The sequence below is a fragment of the Syngnathus scovelli genome, chromosome 6 (assembly GCF_024217435.2).
Source record: "Syngnathus scovelli strain Florida chromosome 6, RoL_Ssco_1.2, whole genome shotgun sequence".
NCBI lineage: Eukaryota > Metazoa > Chordata > Actinopteri > Syngnathiformes > Syngnathidae > Syngnathus > Syngnathus scovelli.
In genome coordinates this window covers 14,757,499-14,777,584 of record NC_090852.1, presented here as the reverse complement: position 1 = coordinate 14,777,584, position 20,086 = coordinate 14,757,499, and the positions used below count along the sequence as shown (strand labels likewise).

Below are 20,086 nucleotides of genomic sequence, written 5' to 3'. Positions count from 1 at the left end.
TGCTGAACGCTCTAAAACAAGTCGGTCTTTGTAATTTGAAAACATTGTTATACACAGAGTTTTGCTGTACCTGAACACACCACTAGCGTGCCGGAAATACGTAGCTGAGTAACATTCAAATACGCTAGTTGAACTTTTTGTGTTCGGTGTTCATGGACAAAGTTGAATGGAGCCTTGTTTGCGTCATAGTAACGTTACAATTCTGTTGATGTACGCTGACTATCTGCCAAACCGGCACCATCACGGGGAATTAAAAAGTGAACAAAACTAATGCAATCTAAAGTATATCTATCTTATTCCCAGATTCTGCCAGAGATCGAATACGGGATGAACTTCCGGTAAGAGTTTAGGCTGCTGATCGTTGTGCTACAAGCAGACGAGGAAAATGTCTTAGAGTCGTTTGAAAAGACCACCTCGACCTCGTACATGTCTTGCTTTTCATTTCACGATCAAATCACGATGCTCCGCATTTTAATGCTTATTGTTTCTTGGCAAGGTTTGCACGTTCTGTTTTCACCTAGTAGGGATTCATTGTCAGCAAAATTAATGTGCAGTACTTAATTATTCAGTATTACTTAATAACTACAATACAGTGAATATTATTCCTCCAAAATGAATGGATAGAATACAAAATAACTCTTTTTGCAAAATAACTTTTTTGCATCCTTATCCAAAAAGACTGAGCTTGTTAATGAGAAATAGCCCATCATGGCTTTTGTGTCCCTTTAATGTGAAATGATGGTGAGAAACATACCATGATAATTATTATGTTTGTGTTACTGTGTTTGTCCTATAGATCATCTGATGAAACTTCATTCAGTAAGTCTTCAATGATTGCTTAACAGGACAGCAAAAGAAAAAGCCAAATCTTCAAACATGCGACCCTTGATTCCGAAGCAGGACACACTGTCTCCGTGGATTGAGAAACTCATCCAGAGTTATGACAGTGAGAAGGAAAGCCCGACTGAAAAACTAAGGGCTTCTGTTACCTCCATTGGTCTGATGTCTCCATCTCAGGCCCAAAACCAGGAAGAGCCCACTGACCTGATCTTTCTGTCTGATGGTACAGTAGAGATCTCCTCCGTTCTCACCCCATCTGCATGGAAACGTCTTCAGGAGTCGGAGCATCGGGAGACTTTCTTTGGTCTGGTCAATAACGTCGTTTGCATCAGCAACTACCAACTGAAGTTCCACCCGAGCACAGAACCGGCCCAATGCAAGTTCTTCTTATTAATCGACAGCATGTATACAGAGTTAATAATTCTAGACAGAGTCGTTACGCCCTGCTGCACATCTTTGATCTCTGTCCAGCAGAAAATCTTGGAGACATGGAGGATTGTCTTTTTCCAGGAAACACAGAGCTCCCAAATGGACCGCGATGACTTAAATCTGTCTGAGCTTCTAGGTGAATGGCAGAATCACATAATTCAAGACGCGCGAGAGGATTCGTCTCAGGAAATAATTCAGCATTGGCCGCCGATTGGGCAATCATTCGACATTCCTTCCGAGACGTTCGCTCTCACCAGCTGGGACATTGAGCGCCTTGAAGATAATGACACAGAGTGTTTCAGTGTTCCTATTAAGTGTCTCCTCATCCCAGAAGGACATACAATGCAGGTCCAAAAACAAAATGCTGCCGTATTGACGACAGATGAGGACGCTGTGTTGAATTTGCAGCTTTCGGAGAGCAGCCAATCATGTGTTCACGCCGCGGACCGCCAAATAGCAGATCTTACAGATATCAAGGAAGAAGTCCAGAATTGTGGCATCACGCACGATGATGACGTATGTGTAGATTTGATTCATAAGCACATCGCACCATTGGAGAAACCGTGGGAAATGTTTCCTCCACCGAATGGCGTTTCACCCTCAAGTGTATCCGAGGAATCCATGCCAATGCAGTCCCCAGCAACAGAACTGTCTCGTGAACAGGATCGAAACGGTCATGTGGACATAACCCGACTTCCCATGACTAGCTCACAACCTGAGGATTTGCAACACAGCAAAAGGGACCATTACTCCTTACCACCGTATCAAAAACCACTCTCATCGGACACAGCAAATAGTCACACTGCTCCTCAAGACAAACAGACTATAAACGAGATTGTGAACACGCAACAAGAGCCCGTTGAGAGACAGTCAAAGAGAAAACGTGAGTGGGCGCAAACGGCAATTGCGGTGGAGGAAGGTGAGGCTCAGCTCAATGGAAGCCCCCCATCGTGGCTGTTTGACACTGAGAGGGCTTCTGGCACTGTTGTAGACAGCTTTTATGTTCAAACTGAAAGAAGACCAACTCTCACTGTTCACGCTGACGGAGAGCCATTCTCGTACACTTACACGGTGTCTGAGCAGAATCTTCAGGACTTCAGCAAGTTTCAAGTCGCAAAATCTCTGCTGTCGTGGGCTATCAAGTATCTTGTTCCAAAAAAAAAAAATGATGCATCTTTAAAATCTCTAACTGGACTGGACCCCAGCTAATTGAAATGTCACTTTGTTATCATGGTGACTATTTTCATTCAATTTCAGGCTCTTAAGTTTTGAGATTTTACTGAACGATGGTTGTGATAATTTTACATGTATTTACAGATCTTTACAGTAAAGTAGTTTTTAACATTTAAGATACACTGTGTGGGGGGGCTTATATCAATTTTGTTTTTGACATGTCAATTTTTTTTTCAAACACATAGTTAATGCTGCTTAATTAAAAGAAATAAAATGTGCTTAAAAACATGCCAGTACTTAATGTTTTTGCCAGTTTCTTCCCACATTCCATAAACATGTAGGTAGGTTAATTAAAGACTAAATTGTCTGTGAAATAATGTAGATGAACTTATGGCAGATTTGTTAGTTGAGTAAACATATACGCACAAAATTGTTTGCAAAAGGCTGTGCCAAATTATTTAAAATATGTAACAAAAGAAAATTTTCAAAAGAGAATGGCTTAACACATTTCATCTCATCAAGTGTCTTGATAGTAAAGACTGAGAGGTTCCCAGATTTCTTCAAACAGGTCAAAGCAATCGATAAAACAATGTAACAACGTGATACTATTGGAAAGTCAGGATTATTGTATTCTTCAACATGTCCAGCAGGTGTCGCTTATGTTCCGATTTACTGCACGTCAGAACGCAGACAACAGGAAGAAAACAACAGGCAGGATAGGGATGAAGTGTCCTTCTGTTAAAATTCACACTAACAACAACCACAACAAAACATAAAAGCAAAAATGGCAGAGCCCTGAATGAATCCCCCACCATGACAGTGTTGATATGGGTTTCCGATAGAATATATTGATATAGGCCAATATCAACCATCTGTTATGGCACCCTTCGAGCCACCAACCAGGATCTGCAAGTCACCCCATGCTGGGTAACCATTACATCACCCTGCCGGCCATGTCTGGACTATGAATTATTTTATTACAGAATATTGTTATTGTTGAAAATGCTACAGCCTATTAAAAATCTACACTTTTGAAAGACACATCAGACAATTTAGTCATAGTTGCAACAGATCATCAGTACAAGTCCTAATATCTTCTGCACAATGCAGAGTGTAAAAGTTCCACCAGTCAGTCTGCATGCTGACTTGTGTACTTACTTGCATGTTAGTATTATTTCTTTTGCTACATTGAATCATCATCTGCTGAGACACAAACAGAGTACATTCTGAGTTTGTAGGTTTATTCGCTGAAGTCTTCCAAAAGCCAATGTAAGCACGAGCCAGCTGTGAGCACTTGTAAAGTTGTTATAATACTCCTTTGACCTATAAACAGGAAAAATCCTAGTATAAGGCTTCTATGACAAAATACACTTTTCAATTTGTCCTTGTAAGGCAATTGGGCCCAGGGTCTGACTGTAGCCTACGAATGAGAATGAAAAATATCACAATCTGTTTCCTCCAGGTTTGATAAAAGCAGTCAATGTGCAGACGAGTCTATTACTTATTTTTATGATAATGTAATTGGAACATTATTGTTGCTGTAGTTCTATTTGTACTTCTCCACTCGTGTGTTATGCTAGCTGCCAACACTGTAATGCAATTAAAGGATTTCCAACTTGTTCCAAGAAATGAGAAATTACGTTTTGATGTGCACAAGTGATGCAATGATGTTAAAATTTAGAGTCATTCAATTATAATTTGAGAAATGTACCAAACAACTAAAAAAAAAAAAAAAAAAAGTCACCTAAATGTTGAACAGAGGCTGTGATTTACCGAAATCAAATTCCTTGTTTGGCACGCTCAAACATGGCGAATAAAAACTTTTGAATCTTGAAGTAATGGTAGGAACAGGCAAAATCTGGGGAACAATGGGAAATCTGATAACGCTCTTTAATTTCATTAGTTAGTAACACTCGTTTTTTTTTTCCTGCATCCATGTGACCAGTATATATTATATTTGCAATATAGTTGGAGAATTTTGGTCAATGGATGGATGGATGGATGGATGGATGGATGGATGGATGGATGGATGGATGGATGGATGGATGGATGGATGGATGGATGGATGGATGGATGGATGGATGGATGGATGGATGGATGGATAGCATTCGTTTCATCCACGTTTTTGTCTGAGTGAACCCACAGCAAGACCTAGAAAAAAAAAGTCTGCGGTGTTTGCTTGTTCTTTCTGTGCGAGCAAGACTCAGCGTCAAGGGTGGACGTGAAATTTCAAACAGCACATCAGTGCGTTTATGTATTGGGTGGCCGGAAATTTTTCCAAATAAACACAGCTTGATTCAACTTGGGTGGGCAGACTTATCAAGCGACTAATTCTATAAACAGATGAGGAAATAAAGCGGCACCTGATTGGTCGTGGAGCCAAGTGGGGGAACAAGGGGGTGGGGGGCACATTGGCTGCAATGAAATTTTAATTAATGTGGGTGGGCTAAAACGGCACCGACGGTTTAGGGTGGACAATTTATTTTCCGGCGCAAAATCAACATAAACGGAGCAAAAGTACAACAGTGATTAACATTTATTTAGTAGAGCACATGAGTCTGAAGCGCACTTCTACTCTGGGGCTCACTCCAGAGTGCTCGAACTTTGCGTCATGACGCTCTACCGCGGATGTATGGCGAGATTCGGCGTGCCAGCCTCCGCACTGAACTTCTCCGCACCTCCGCTCATCTACTTGTACAGAGGAGACAACGATGGGGTGGTCCCCGCCGCTTTGAGCGTCGTGTCGGCCCGCCAGGAACCCCCCCAGAAGCCCCCTTACAGTTACATCGCCCTGATCGCCATGGCAATCAAGAGCACGCCGGAGCAGCGCGCCACGCTCAGCGGCATCTACCAATTCATCATGGACCGATTCCCATTTTACCACGATAACAAGCAGGGCTGGCAGAACTCCATCCGCCACAACCTTTCACTTAACGACTGCTTCATCAAGGTGCCCAGGGAGAAGGGTCGACCCGGTAAAGGCAGCTACTGGACGCTGGATACCAAATACTCCAACATGTTTGAGAACGGCAATTACCGGCGGAGGAAGAGGAAGGTGAAGAGTCAACAGGAGCGCGCTAAAGGTTCCTCGTCATCCTCCGTGAGGGACCATTCCAGTTCATCTTCCTTGGTGGTGGAGATGACGCTGAGGCAGAACGCACAGAGAATTGAAACGCAACCAGACTCAATTCAACAGCAAAGCCGCAGAAAGAAAGGATGTCACGCCGGGAAGCAAAACAGGAGGAAGCTGGACCAGAGGTACATTTCACCGCGGACGCAGGGCGCACCAAGACTCAGCTTGCAAATTCCCGGTGACAACAACTCCACTTCTCTTCTTGCACATTTGGCTCCAAAATCAAGCGTTCCCAGCAAGGACAAATGCACGGCGTTCAGCATTGAGAGCATCCTTGCAAAAAGTGAAGGTGACCTGGGCTCGCAGCGCCAACGTACTGGTGTCGCTCCAAACATGTTTTTGGAAACTCGACAGCATCACTTCTACCAAATGGGATTTCCATTTTGCTCTTATTTGTCACTCTCTTGTCCAGATCAAATTCTGCCTTACAAATCTCAATAATGACAGATTTAGAATATTATTGATTCAAACCGTGATTCTCAACTTTTTTTTTGGGGGGGGGGGGGGGGGGGGGGCTTAGATTTCAAGGCACACCATCAAACTAGTGCCACAAAAATAAAAACAATGATTTATTAGAAATGATGAAATAATTCTGAGCTAACCTTTGGACCAATAAAAGGAACTTCATGCATCTGAAGATCTTTCATGGCACACTGCCACAACTGTATCACTGTATTATGCAAATTCTATGCAAATGCAGACTTGATTATTTTAAAATGCAAACATTCAATCTCGCGACCCTTGTGAGGATCCACGGTTCAGATAATGGATGGATGGACATTCTTCTACATGGCTCAGTCTGTTTAGAAGCCTCTCATATAATGTTTTCTCTTCTGAAATAAGATAACATGTTCCAAAGTATAATGTACCATATATTTGACATAGCTATTTCTACATTTTGTCTTTTGTAATCCTGCAAGTAAGATTTTAATCCATGCATGACCATTTATTTTCATCTGCTGTGAATTCAGTGTGTAAAATAATAATTAAAAAAAAGGACCACTAAATTGAATAGCTTGATTTTGGTCCATTCTTTGATTTGCAGAGTTTAAGAAGTATCGATAAACCTGGCCACTTTGTAATTGTGGAAAACTATCCAAATTAGGATATGATATGTTTAAGTTTCAGAATAAAAGTTAAAACAGAATTTTGATTCAATTGATAGTATCATTATTGTTATTATGAAGTACAATTTATTGAAATTCCATAGCATGTGATAAATGTACTTTAACTTCTGCTATATTTACAACACCCGCATGAAATCAGTCCAGTCAGCTGACAGCATCGTTTGCCAATCTAAATATAATTTTACAGCTCGGACACCCAGTGGCCTGAGAAAGCTTGGCCCTGCAGGGCTGTGCAAATCAGGAATGTTTGTTGAAATAAAAATATTTAAAGATGACCAACTCACAGTTAGACACATTTCCTGTTTATACTATTGTTTCTTTTTCTGTGTGTGTGTTTTGTAAACAAAACATGCTAAAATGTCAGAGGGGAAAGAATGGAGAAACAGATATTTATAGAAATAGAACAGAAAAATCATTGCGTTAATTTCTTTGCTCTTTGTGTACATTAGTAATTCAACAAATCATCCATCCATCTGCATTTTTGTTTTCTCTGAAGTGCTGTATCAAGAAAGGGACTCATAAACGCTGGTTACTGTTATCTGATGGTGAGTGTTTGTATTGTAAAAGATCTTCATGAGACGTAGCACTGGCAAAAAAAAAAAAAAAAACATATCGCGGTGTTTGAGATACCATAAGAAAACAAATGTGTCCAATGGGTAAGCTTTGGCTATAACACTTTTTCATTTATTTGCATTGTTTGTTTGCTTGACCTTTTGGTATTTATCAATTCTTAAATAATTTTTTCAAGGCATCTCTCTGAGTGGTTATGAAAATATAGAATTGTTTGTATGGTTTCATAGTTATATTTGTTTAAGATAAGGATCAGACAAATGTTTTTGATAAATTATTGCAAGCATTTTTGATATTCCAAAGAGTTCACATACTTTTTCCTCGCACTCTGCAATAGCTCATCTAAAATATCACCAACTTTAAAAACATGCTGGTTCAAGCGTCCTGATCTATTTGATCACTATACCTTTTTATTTGACATAAACCGGTAAGACAAACAAGTGAGTGAACATCATTAATTGCTAATCAAACAACAGAATTGTTGTTTCTCCTCGATACAGAGTCAACATGTGCAAATTGGGAGTAACATAAATATTTTTTAATGACCAATGAGAAATATGGGCCATGCAACAGAAGCTGACACATTAATTCATTTCGACAAAAAGAACCTTATAATAATAGACCTTATAATAAAGAAAGGGGGAGCTTGCTGTAAGGGGGATTTCTGACGATGCACCCAGCTTCGTTTGTTGCTATCCTTAAAGTAAAAATCAGATTTTTATATTTTGGTCTACAGACAGTGGTAATGTACGGACCAAATCATTGCATATTGCATCACAAAAGGGCTGCCTAAATTGGTTATTATCATTGTGGGAATCCTTTTTAATATCATGCAACATAAGCACTATGGTTCTAATATTGTCATTAAACATGAGAGATCATTTCACCATCTTGGACATGGGTGTAAAATTCAAGACCAAAGTTCTTGAGCAGGGGTTGCACTACGGCATGTTGAGAATATTCGAGGACTACGCTGGAATACAAATGAAGGCCAAAACCGATTGACCGCTACTCCAGAGCACTTCATGAAAGAAAGGAGGAGGAACAGAGTCATAAGAGGAGTTGGATGGATTAGTCTGGTGAGCTACATCCTCTAAAAACCTTGAGGAAACAGCTTCAAAAGAATTTACAGACAGAAAGATCAAATGTGGCGTTTGAAACGAGAACCCAAGCTGTCGCAACCTTATCAATAGCAGAAACAATTGCAGAAAAGCTGACAACACATCTTCTAAAAGGGAATTGTGTTCATCAAAATAAGAAACCTGTTGGGATTTAAATATCTTAATACCAAGGATGTAATTGTTTGCATCGGTCAATTGGATAGCATTAATGCAGTCAGTTTTAGCTAACATGAAATCCGTGTAAGAATTTTATTAAGACGAAATATTTACCCTGAAATGTGAAAATATTTGATTTTGCGTAAAAGTTTACTCTGATAAATGTTTAATGAATACTTATGTTTGTGTATGTGAGCGTGTGTGTTTGTATGAACACTGCTAAAGGGACAGCAGGATTACCATCCCACGACTGGGACCACCCTGACGTTTAATCCAACGACGAGGCGGAGCTTCGTCACTAAGGGCCACCACCCCCTCTGTACACACATATGTAAACATGCTCACGACCTCACTGCATCTTGAGCAGTAAGCTAAAACAAACTACCTAAGATTTATATTGTACAGCTGCTCGTGTACAATTTTAACATGTTTGCTGACTGTGTTAATGTTAGAGGGACACCGAATGTATTCGTTTTGTTGAAAAAGTACAGCGGGCTGTGTCACAGAGTCACCGAGCAATGTAATTAATGAGCCTTCAGGAAAGGGATTAAATATATTTTTGCTTTTTGCGTGGCTGAACAAAGACAGAGGTGTTAAAGTCAATTAAAAAAAGAATCCAATTCAGGTTTGATTAATGTCAAATTAATGGAAAGACATTTAATGACCACCTTGATTTTCAGTCCCAAAAGTTGTGTATCTGCCATAGTTTTGCAAAGCTCTAACATCAACTAAATGAACAAAAGTATTAAAATTCACCTCTTTTTATTCAACACTGATTAATATAGTAAATTTAAATTTAAAAAATTGTTACGTAGATATCAACTGCCTTTGTGGTCTTTTTCAGGGTTAGCAACATTAAAAACGCAAGTAAAAGAGGAGACTAAAACATTTAAAGTGAAGCTAATAAAAATGCATTCAGAAGAGATTATTAAAGAGGTCATTCATGAGAATACAGTAATGTTTTCAGCCCTGAATTGAATTAATTGGGTCAGTTTGACAAGACTTTCATTATTCAGGAAGTTTGTAACTATAATTTTGGAACAAAGAAATTTTGAACGTGAATACAGTAAAAAAATACTTTTTAGATAAACGTGGATGATACAAAAAAACAGGAGCAGTGAAGTCATAATTCATTCACATGGCAGTTCCAGAAGGTGACACATAAAGTCCCAAAAAATACTTATGCAAAGATATTGATTAAAGACATTATCAGGATGTCATTTTATTTTTTTAAATTCAGACATCTACTTGGATGAGCATGAATATGCCGATACATATGACGTGGTTGTCCCTTGTGCAAAGGTCTGGTGTTAATTAGATGGAGGAGGTTGTTCATGCTGTGACATTGCAAACTGGCTTTTCCAGAGCTTGTTACAGAATGGCCAATCAGAGTGCAGTCAATGCGACCGCTGTTTATTTATACGCGGCACTGAGTGCAGGCAGCTCCAACTACAACGCAAACACTGAAACACTCCAGCACATTGTACAGCGACAGAGGCTCCTCATCAACACCTCACGTCTATTGACACGACCATATACAAGCGCTCACAATCACACGTATGCACTCAGAGAAACGCTTTTGGTGTGCGGTATTTTTTTAAGCTGGTTCTCTTTGCTCAGCCTGACATGGTTTTGATTTTTCTGCTAACCACACAACTCTCATTAGAGTCATGGCTTCGTTATGATAATTGGATAAGTTTCAATGTTTCTCAGAAAACATCAAGGTTATTGTAACTGATACATTCTCAAGTCAGGTAAAAAGATACGATGGTAAGACATCTCAGAATGTAGTTGAGTGACTTATGGTATCTACTTGGTTGTTTTCTCTCACTGGGCATGCTAACCAAATCCCATTTTTAGTTTTGAAGTCTATCTATCTATCCATCCATTTATCCTGAACTGATCACACACAAAACCTCAACAAAAATACATTTATTACAGCATCTTGATTTCACATCGACTTGTCCATGCATAAAAAAAAAACAACCACTGTATTCTTTGCTATGAGGTTAAATTATCAATTGAATTCCTTACTTATTTTGATATCTTAATTAATTCCTCCCTGTCCGTGAAAACATTTTGCAGCACCAATTTGTAAATTCAGGGGGATCTGGCTGGATACTGGAAGGAACTATCAAAAGCAAAGGCAAGAGTATCATGTACTGTACATATAAAGACTACATTATACAAATAAATGCTTCAAACGCCATATTAACACGAGTATTGTGATCAGCAGCAAAATAGGTGTAAAATAAAAAATAAATTGAAGCTGCCACATAGTGAGGTCAACCTTACACACGCACGCAGGTTTCCCCATTAATATCCTGGTAGCAACATTGGAGCACACACAGTAAGTGACAGTTGAAAATAAACGAATAATAAAGTCATAAAAACAGTGCAATCTGGCAAAGATGAAGGGCATTCTGTATGTGCAACATCATGTAAGGGGACATTTACTAATTAATACATAAATATTTGAAATTAGAATGGATAACATAGGTGGGATCAACTACAGAGTGACAGACATTCATATTTCTCATGGATCACAACCAGTACGCCTACAAATAGTAATTCACGGAACGTTGAGCTTGATAAAGCCTGCCCACAATTTGCTCAAGCAACTGTAACAAGCATTTAAAAGCACTTATTGTGCTTCCATCTAGAAAAACACTACTGGAGGAAGTTTAGTTGGTCGCGCTTCTTAAATCAGCATTGATCAAGACTTGTTTGGAAGGTTAAGGCACAAATAAAAATATATATACATAGTAGGGCTGCTCGATTAGGGGTTAAAATCAAAATCGCAATTATTTTGTTCGATATTGAAATCATGATTATTTACATGATTACGTTTTTGAAATTGGAAAAGCATTTGTGGAACATTTAAAAAAAAATAGTTCAAGGTTCAGTTAAAATGTTTTAAAAAGAACTTGTTCCCTTCATAGTTCATAATTGAAATTTTATTAACTAACTTCATGGTTAGTCAATTTTACTTGACACCTCTGCACTTTAATGCAAAATAAAATCCGACTAATCGCTGGAACGATAATCGATTCGAAAAACAGTGACAGCGCGACTCAAGACCCATGTATATTTATTGAGCAATACTATGAAATATTTGCTTGAAACAATTCTGGATGATAATTGACCAACCTCGGCACCCGCAACCCTGAATCGTAACAATGATCGATGACGGTGCACTTCAATTGTGACGATGACAGTGCAGTTTAATTCAGCAAGTAACTGCAAACTACGGTAATTGTTGAAACGGTCAGACCTCACTTATATAGATAATTAGACATTACGTAACAGCTAGATCCTGGAACTGAACAGTCTTTATGCTATCTCCCGCTGGCCATAGAGCTCTGATTTAATGAATTAATCAGGCTTATCAAGCTTCAGACTGAAATGTTCCTTTTTCTATGATTATTTTTTTGCCCAAACTTTCCTCCATTTTAAATGCTACTCTAAAAGTTGGATTTTTTTTTTTTTTTTTTGTCAATGTACGGTGTTATGGAGCGCTCATGAGGGTTGGGAAAGATATTCAGTCATTTAGTTGTGGCAGATGAAACCAGTTACAAGAGCTTATTGCATTGTATACTGTACAGTTGCAACACAGAGGCAGATAGGATTTTTCAGGCTACACACAGTTGCTACACGGTAAATATTTTCAATATTACAGCTGATGATGATGTATTATTGCTGATGTAGGGTGTGTTCAGAATAGCACACTCAAAATGGACGGATAAGCTTCGCTACAGCTATGATACAGTTCACTACAGTAATGTGTTTTCCATTCCACTTGACACTCGTTAGGCGTACGTGAAGCGAAGACCGGAGACTTTGAAATTCGGCACGTCGTCGTGACCCTCACTCTGTCGCCATTTTCTCAATATGGTCACTTAACAACTTGTACTGTTCTGTAAGGATTTAAATGATGTCACTTTGGCATTCTTGGAAAACAATTTCAATATAGGTCAGTTGAGAGCAAGTGGTCATAAGATGCATGAGAACTCGATCGCTGGCAAAGTGTCACACTCAAAGTAACACCAATAGCTTATGTATATTACTATATCCTATACTACATCATATATGTATATTTTAAAATGTATTACGGTACCTTTATCTAGATTTCCAATGACAGCCTGCTTTTTCAGAAAATCGCCACAGAGTTTTTTACTGAGCCCAAATGCCAGCATGTTGTGAGTAAATGTCCTGAAAAAGACACACAAAAGCAAAGAGGCGATCGACTCGGGAAATGCAGGGCATACGGTACAATACTTGGAGCTGATTGGCCGATATGGCAAGTTGTACAAACCGACCAAACTTTTTGTTTTGACCAGTCATGATAACATCATCAACCGGCATCTTTACCAGTTAAAAAATTACAGAGCGGGTGGGTGGGTTTTTTTTTTTGGTTTGTTTTTTTTGGCTGCAGTTCTCTTGAGTACCTGACACGATGCAGTCAAAGTTTTTCCATTTGCGGTCATACAAAAAGGATTCGAAAAGATCTGCAACAAAACTGCTAAACAAAAGGTCGCATTTCCACGTTTTTCCACCCTTCCTTACCCTAGCTGGCCAAAGGCAATGTTCTCATCCATTTTGGAGCTGTCGTCTCTTTCCTCCTGGGTCATGTGACACCACTTTTCCCTGTTGACAGAAAAAAGTTTGCCATGAATTTGAATTCTCCCAAAAAAGAGAAAAGGCCAGGCCAAGGATGGATGTTAAACAATGCCACTTTTCAAATAGACGATTAGAATATCCATAGATTCTGATTTATTGGATGTAAAAAGATTAAAAATAAGATCAGTGGGAAAGAAGATAGGACGAAAAAGAATAGCAATTAATCACTAAGAGGCATTATTGTCATAGACAGACCACTCAGAAAAAATGAAAGATATTGGGCTACCGCTGCACCGTGATGTATTGTAAACTTTACAACTGACTTTTAAACTTCAATGTTTCAGTACTTTTCACACTAGTCTAAAAAGGAACTGAATGGCAAAATTCTTTCTTTTATAAATAAAGTTCCCCTTTCGGTGTCCCTTCATGTTCTTATGTTGCGATCCAACAACGACAGTAAGATCAGATGTCAAAATGTGAAACATCATGATGATGAAGAGGAATCTGATTGGCTATTTATGGATTAAACACCATGAATGACATCTTGTTGAAAGACACCACAGGTAGGGAAGTGGGCTATGTCCCTTTCAACATATCAGGAAATTAAATAAACACGTATAACATTTCAACATTTCTGGTGCATTTGCTGCTTTTGTGAAAACTGTTGCTGTGAAATGGCAAAATAGCAGCAGAATGTTTCCTTGCGTTTGTTAGAAAAAAAAAAAAAAAAACACATCATACATAAAAGGGGAAAATGATGCACTGAGCTGTGAAGCAATAGTGAACAGCAAGCAGAGGATCTGTTGGCTCACAATATACAGAAAATATATTTCCGGACAATGCCTCCGCAGCACTTTTATGACATCAATTGTTGGTTAAAGAACCTTCACTTGAAAATAAACAAGAAGCAAGAGATCATTTCAGCGTCAGAAAGCACACAGATTGTCAGACAAACCATGAGTACATGCCAACAGATGCCAAACAAAGACAAATGGATATAAAGTAGGACACGGAAAAAAGGAATAAAGGGAAAAATAAAATTGGAATGAGTTTCAAATATGCTTCGCAACAATAATCAATACTTCAATACTTTTACCTGATGAACTCCTGATGAACCGTTATGAAATCTGCTACTATAATAACTTCTCGTCTCATTTCTGAAGCCCACTGAGCAGGCTCAGATGCAGACCAACCAATCGTTGAGTAGGCTACAACACGTCAAGACCGCTCAAATCGGCTACGTTTGTGTACGACACGTTTGTCGGCTCAAAATCGGACGTTGGCATTAATGACGATGGATCATTTCTCTTTGACCGATTATTTTATATATTTTTAAGCACTGTGTGTCCGGTGCAAACAGAAAACTATTAAATTAAACAGTCTTTAAAAATATTGTACAAGCTCCCACTTACAAGTTCAACCCTAACCCAGTCAAAGTCATTTTCATTTCAAACTATAGTTCAACTTCCATCTATTTTCCTAACTGCTTGGGTATTTTAAAGTCCAGGGGCTCTATTTTCGTAGATGGGCGATCAGGGGTGGAAGGTGGTCTCCAAGTGGCCACGTTAAACGAACTCTGTGCGAGACGATCACCAGTATGATCACCAAGTCTGTTAAGCTCCCACCATAAAGACCGCACGCCTCATTTGAACTGCCTTAAAAGCGAATGAGTGGAGGCACTCCCACGACGTGAACGCCCGACTATGAAAATACGAAAACTCTCGTGCGCACAACTAGATTGCACTTGACGCTAGACTTGCGCTGGCCACGATGAAAATGGAGCCGCACACCTCAAAAGAAAACAACTAAACTACAAACTAGTGTTTAACATACTAAAAAAAAATCATTCCATTACAAAGAACCTTAGGAATCACATGAAGCCATGCGCAAAAAAACAAGACAGCCACGAGAGTATTAATTTTTTCTGATAAATTTCAAAAACCCTGCTCTTTCTTTTTGGAATGGCCTTTCGAAAGCAGCAGACAAATGGGAGACAGACCTCTGATCTTTCTTTCCATCTTGCGTTCCCCTGCTCGGCAGCAAGGCACAAGAAGACAAGGATTAAGTCGACATGCAGAAAGAGGGCGTGTAGAAGAAAGAGGAGGACACTTTGCCCAGACACACGCAGGCACACACATGAAAGTTTTTTTTACAATTTTAACAACCAATTCAATATAAAATAATCTAGACAATCAATTCAATTAGTCAATTACTCATCTGGCCTTCTATGACTTTTAGACTCACCTTGTTGTTGGCGACCTCTTTTTCCGCTCACAATGAACCGCATCGAAGAATGCAGCGTTCCAAAATCGCAACGTATGCCTGACAAGAGCCAATAACAAGTTCTTGTTACTTCAAAAGAATTTCTTATCAGATTTAAAGGGATATATATATATATGTATATATATATATATATATATATATATATATATATATATATATATATATTTTTTTTTTTTTTTTTTTTTTGGTACATCGACATAAAAGACTTCCAACAGTTATGACGTGAAAGTGAGTTGACAATTTAGCATTCAAACACTTCAAGTCTAATCTGAAAATTCTCCTCTAAGTAGGAAGAACTAATTCATATCAACGCACTTAAGTCTGAATGCCAATGTTCTTTTAGTTATCATGAACTTTTTTAGCCATATGGCTAATGTCAAGGTGAGGAAAAAGTGTGCGACGCTAACTTCACTCAACCAACTTGCAGATCTTCCACGACACCACTAAAGGGAACTAAGTCAAAGTGAAGCTTGTCTGCTATTTTAAGACTTGTTTCTTTTCTGTTTTGTTGTAGACGTTCTGTATCTCTTAAATGGGCAAATGGAAAAACAACAAATACCAGATAGGTTGCTGCTTCAGATGGGTGTACAAGTAAACCTTTTCTCCCTTCTTTTCCTCCGGCGCCTCTGACACTAGGGTGAAAAGAATGTGTTTATTGTTGTCAAAGAAAAATGAATGCAGTAATCCAAGAAGATTCTTTTTTTATTTAGAACAAATGCAGACACACACACACACACAACCCCAATGAAATTTCAATGCCGTTTACCTGTTAATTTGGGTTTTGTCTCAACTGGATTTTCACCATTCCTGAAGTGAATGTAAAAGGAAAAGATACGTTAAATGACAAACATGGATTACGTTTAAGAGATTGTCCAAAACAAGGAAGTATATTTGCTTACTCTGTCTTTGGAGTTATTGAGCTTCTCAGTTTGCTTTCTAAGCCTCCGAAAAAGCCTTTAACATCAGTTTTTGATGAGTTCTTGAGGAGGCGCTCGGCAGCGTCTTTCTTAACGGAGAGCCAGGAGTTGGCCTTGTTTAAATATGAGTCCAGTCCAGCTGGAGGACCACCTCGCTCCAGGAGCTCTGCAGGAGATGGCTGGGATTTTCCTTCACAGAAAAACAAAACAAAAAAACTATCAATAAACAACCTCCCACTCTATTCTGATGTTGCTCTTTTACATATTTATATAAGTCTCCGAGTGTTCAACCAGTATGTTGGTTGCAAATATTTGAATTTTCGTCAGAGGGAAAAAAATTAATTTACCAATATAGTAGTATGTAAAGCACATGGTCATGAGGTTTTTGGCTGGGCTGTAGTCATCCATTTGGTAACATCTGGGGAAAAAAACACACACACATTATAACACTTGCACTTGATTCAAACAGCAATAGTCATACATTACTGTAAAATTCTAAAAATATTACTTAGCCATAAATTATCTGACTGTCAAATGGGCGCCACAAATTGACTTACTCAAAAAGCACGACTGCAAACGACTGCACCAGTCGATAAAAGGTAGCTTCACTCACACATTTAGAGTGGCAGCGCTGAGGAGGGAAAAGAACATTTAAAATGAAAAATATTTCATGCATTTCTGATACAGTAGACAGATTTGATGATTTTCAGAGAGGATTTGTCAGTTAACACACACTAAATGGTTCTGGTGAGAGAAAAATGTCACACTTCCGTCATTTGGTATCTGGTAAAGGCAGTGTAGCAAAACTATATTGTTCTTAGAGTCATTCGATTCTTCTTGTTTACCTGTGCACTGACGTATTTTGCAAACCATTCCCTGCCTTTGCCATTCTCGCCAGTGCATAGCTGTCCAAAACGAGCTATCTCTTCCTGGTCCAAGTCCTGCCTGTCCAAAGACAACATTGAAAACACAATTCTACAGTTTAATTACATAAACAATGATTGAAAAAAACACATATTAAAAATTTTATGACACCAGCGGCACGAAGACCTCTAAAGCTTCCACAACAGAAATCTGAAAATGTACAAATGAAGGTTCCTCAACCTTAGAATGTAAAATACACAAAGTCTTAGCACCATCTGCTGGATCTGGAAGTCACTGCACCCCGAGTTGCTTCTTGGTTATAATGATGGTCCCTTGGACAAAACCAGTTGAAAACCCCTGTACTAGACTAACCTTGCATGATCAATAACGTGCCTTACCTTCCATGAAACACTTTCTCCACATAAATCTTCATAAACTCTCTCCTCTCTAAGGTCTCAGCATCAATGTCCTCATTACTATGAACGGATGAGGATGACGACCGTCTAAGTTCCCACATGGTTGAAGGTGGATCCATGTCATTCTCACTGTCCGCAGACTCTGTTGCATCACTTACGTTTTCCTCTTCATCTTCAGGAATGTGATAAGAACTGCACTCGGTGGGAGCGATTGGCTCAGGGAGTACAGGTTGTTGAGCAAATCTGGAGGACGGGTGCTCTGGGGACAGAAAGTCGGAACGGGCCTGAGGGTTGTCTCTCGCCCCGTTGAGACTTGTAGGCTCAAAGTCTATGAGGTTGTCCATTGCGATAGATAGACTCCGCTGGTTCTTTCCTCTTAGGTTTCAGATCGACCTACTAAGTGCTCTGCAGGAACAAAATTGTGGCTGCAAGTGAGGCTGCATGAGGCTTCGTTCGGGTGATATGGGCATCACAAACACTTGGCATCTGGAAACAAAAGAAAGAAGCTGTTACATAATAGTCGCTTTAAAATGAAGGTCTGGCATCTGATTACTGGAAAAGAATAACAGTTACTGGAAACTGTGAACAATGGGTATAGCGCTTGACAAATTTCCAGCTAAGTGCTCTCTGGCATCCCAGAAGTTTTCTGACAGATGGAACCAATGCCGAACGTGGGATTTGAGTTCTTGAACAATCAGTGTTGGTTGTGCATGCTAAGTGGTGTGCCGCGAGATTTTTATCCCTGTGTGTAATCTAAATGCATCGTCTCAATAAAGGTTGGTAAGCACTGCAATTGAGTTCTATAAAAAACAAAAAACAAACACATGACTGCTAAAACTAAAAGCAGCACTCTAATCTCTCAAAGAGGCACAACAATCAGGCTGGGTGACAACTTCACAGCGTCACATGCTACAATAAACGGAGGACAAGCAGAAGTAGTTGACAGATGATATAGGAGGTGAGAATGAGTACCACCATAGACTATGTGAGAAGTATAATTTATTTGATTTCATGCAGTGACGTCTGGTTTAATTACAATAAGACCGCAAACATACGCTCAGTGGACACATTATGGAAACTTGTGCACATTCAAATTAGTTTCAATGAAAGTGTTGTACAAGTATATTTAATTGCCTCTTTTGAGTGACTCTGCAAGAGGTAATTATATAATTAATTATTATTCATTATAATTAGGACTTGGAGAAAAAGTCCGTTTAGTCGACCGCAAAAATTGGTCGACACAGAAATATAGTATATGCTTCAAAACTAAACTCATATTTGCAATGCCTAGGTTTTTTTCCTCATTATAATCGACCTCAAAAACGTTTTATGTCAACCTATTATTCACAATATGACAGAAACATGACTTGTTTCCTGTGTTTGCAGACAGACTAGAGATAAAATGGGAGAAAAAGATGAAGTGTCAATAAACTGTTCTATTTAGAAGCGACTATCAAGCCATCCCAATGTAGTAGCAATACTTACTTATCAGAGAGAAATAAAAATCTGCTTTTATGGGCAAGGTTAAAGAAAAGTATAAGTCATCACTACAGACTTGTAATTTGAACCTGAGAGCTTAAGCTGGGCGCAGAGCTGCTGATAAAGGAAGCAGCACTAAATAAACAGAAAAACGCTGCTTGACGTTTCCTGGAAGGTTGCACGATACAGTGTGATAAGCGTCACTTGCGTAGCCATTTTTTTTACGGAATACGATGACAACTTGATTTCGTTAAGAGGTCAAACACTGGCTAAACAATTGTAGTCAAATATCTATATCGGTTGCCAAAAAAAAAACGCCCTGACAGCACTGGACGGGACGAATAACTCGGACACCATTCAAACAACAACATTTCAAAATGCTTTCAAACACGAAACTCTGCGGAAGCTTGAGGCATATATAATAAATATGCGTACGTACATGTTACGAATCAGAAAGTAGAAATGTTCGTACAATAGAGGGAGCTTTGCTGCCTGGAAAGGGGGCTGCTCCTCTCTGCCGTCCAATGTTTTCGCTTTTGCTGCTGGTGTGGCTCTTCGCTCTTGTTTTGTGGAAGTGAGCATGCGCAAGAATGGAATGACGCGAGGTAAACTCACGTGACGTTTGATCAGGACAACCAATAGCCAGCGCGCATATGGAAAATGATCCAGGATGACGTCGATGAACGACCTAACAAACCGGGGCCCTGACAGCCATCCCGTTGCCATAGTTACGAAATACTTTTGTTCGTTTTTTTCAGAAAAACAAAAAAATCAGAGTATATTACATCAGCATCCTGAAGTTAGATTTACACTTTGCACCTAATTTGTCCTGATGGTTCTGACATGATGGACGTGAATATTTAAGTAGCACTCAGATATACCTTAAAAGAGAACATTCAAAACTTAATTCTTCACTCTTAATTCTTCCTACTGTGCAAATGTAACTGAAAGTTTTTTT

At 39.1% G+C, this 20,086-nt stretch overlaps 2 protein-coding genes across 9 annotated transcripts; one reads left to right on the top strand and one right to left on the bottom strand.

Moving 5' to 3' along the window:
- Positions 1-96: 96 nt before the first annotated feature.
- On the top strand, positions 97-2,738 carry acd (ACD shelterin complex subunit and telomerase recruitment factor). 2 transcript variants are annotated; one of them, XM_049724264.1, is made up of 2 exons: positions 97-338; positions 797-2,738. In XM_049724264.1, exon 2 carries the CDS (start codon positions 877-879, stop codon positions 2,476-2,478), a length of 1,602 nt encoding a protein of 533 aa, XP_049580221.1. In that variant the 5' UTR covers positions 97-338; positions 797-876; the 3' UTR covers positions 2,479-2,738. The 2 variants fall into 2 exon arrangements, with proteins under 2 accessions (XP_049580221.1, XP_049580222.1); XM_049724265.2 differs by lacking the exon at positions 97-338 and adding an exon at positions 347-496.
- Positions 2,739-3,057: 319 nt separating this feature from the next.
- kiaa0513 (KIAA0513 ortholog) lies at positions 3,058-19,708 on the bottom strand. 7 transcript variants are annotated; one of them, XM_049724270.2, is made up of 14 exons: positions 19,568-19,701; positions 17,632-18,135; positions 17,215-17,314; positions 16,927-17,000; positions 16,717-16,787; positions 16,352-16,559; positions 16,219-16,259; positions 16,012-16,084; positions 15,414-15,491; positions 15,169-15,198; positions 13,116-13,196; positions 12,667-12,761; positions 5,480-5,587; positions 3,058-3,765 (listed from the first exon to the last, which is right to left on the bottom strand). In XM_049724270.2, the coding sequence occupies exons 2-13, from the start codon at positions 17,991-17,993 to the stop codon at positions 5,520-5,522; spliced, it is 1,281 nt and encodes a 426-aa protein (XP_049580227.1). In that variant the 5' UTR covers positions 17,994-18,135; positions 19,568-19,701; the 3' UTR covers positions 3,058-3,765; positions 5,480-5,519. The 7 variants fall into 7 exon arrangements, with proteins under 7 accessions (XP_049580227.1, XP_049580228.1, XP_049580226.1 ...); XM_049724271.2 differs by lacking the exon at positions 3,058-3,765 and adding an exon at positions 4,257-4,593 and having other exon boundaries at positions 19,601-19,708; XM_049724269.2 differs by lacking the exon at positions 3,058-3,765 and adding an exon at positions 4,257-4,593.
- Between the last annotated feature and the right edge of the window lie 378 nt (positions 19,709-20,086).

Excerpts from the sequence above, each read along its gene's own strand:
- acd (XM_049724264.1), top strand. The coding sequence starts at position 877 with ATGCGACCCTTGATTCCGAAGCAGGACACACTGTCTCCGTGGATTGAG.
- kiaa0513 (XM_049724271.2), bottom strand. The coding sequence starts at position 17,993 with ATGGACAACCTCATAGACTTTGAGCCTACAAGTCTCAACGGGGCGAGA. Across the intron at positions 16,788-16,926 it reads TTTGCAGTCGTGCTTTTTGA|ATGTTACCAAATGGATGACT; the intron begins GTAAGTCAATTT and ends TTTTTTCCCCAG. Across the intron at positions 5,588-12,666 it reads CATTGGAAATCTAGATAAAG|CGTCATCTCCACCACCAAGG; the intron begins GTACCGTAATAC and ends GTTCTGCCTCAG.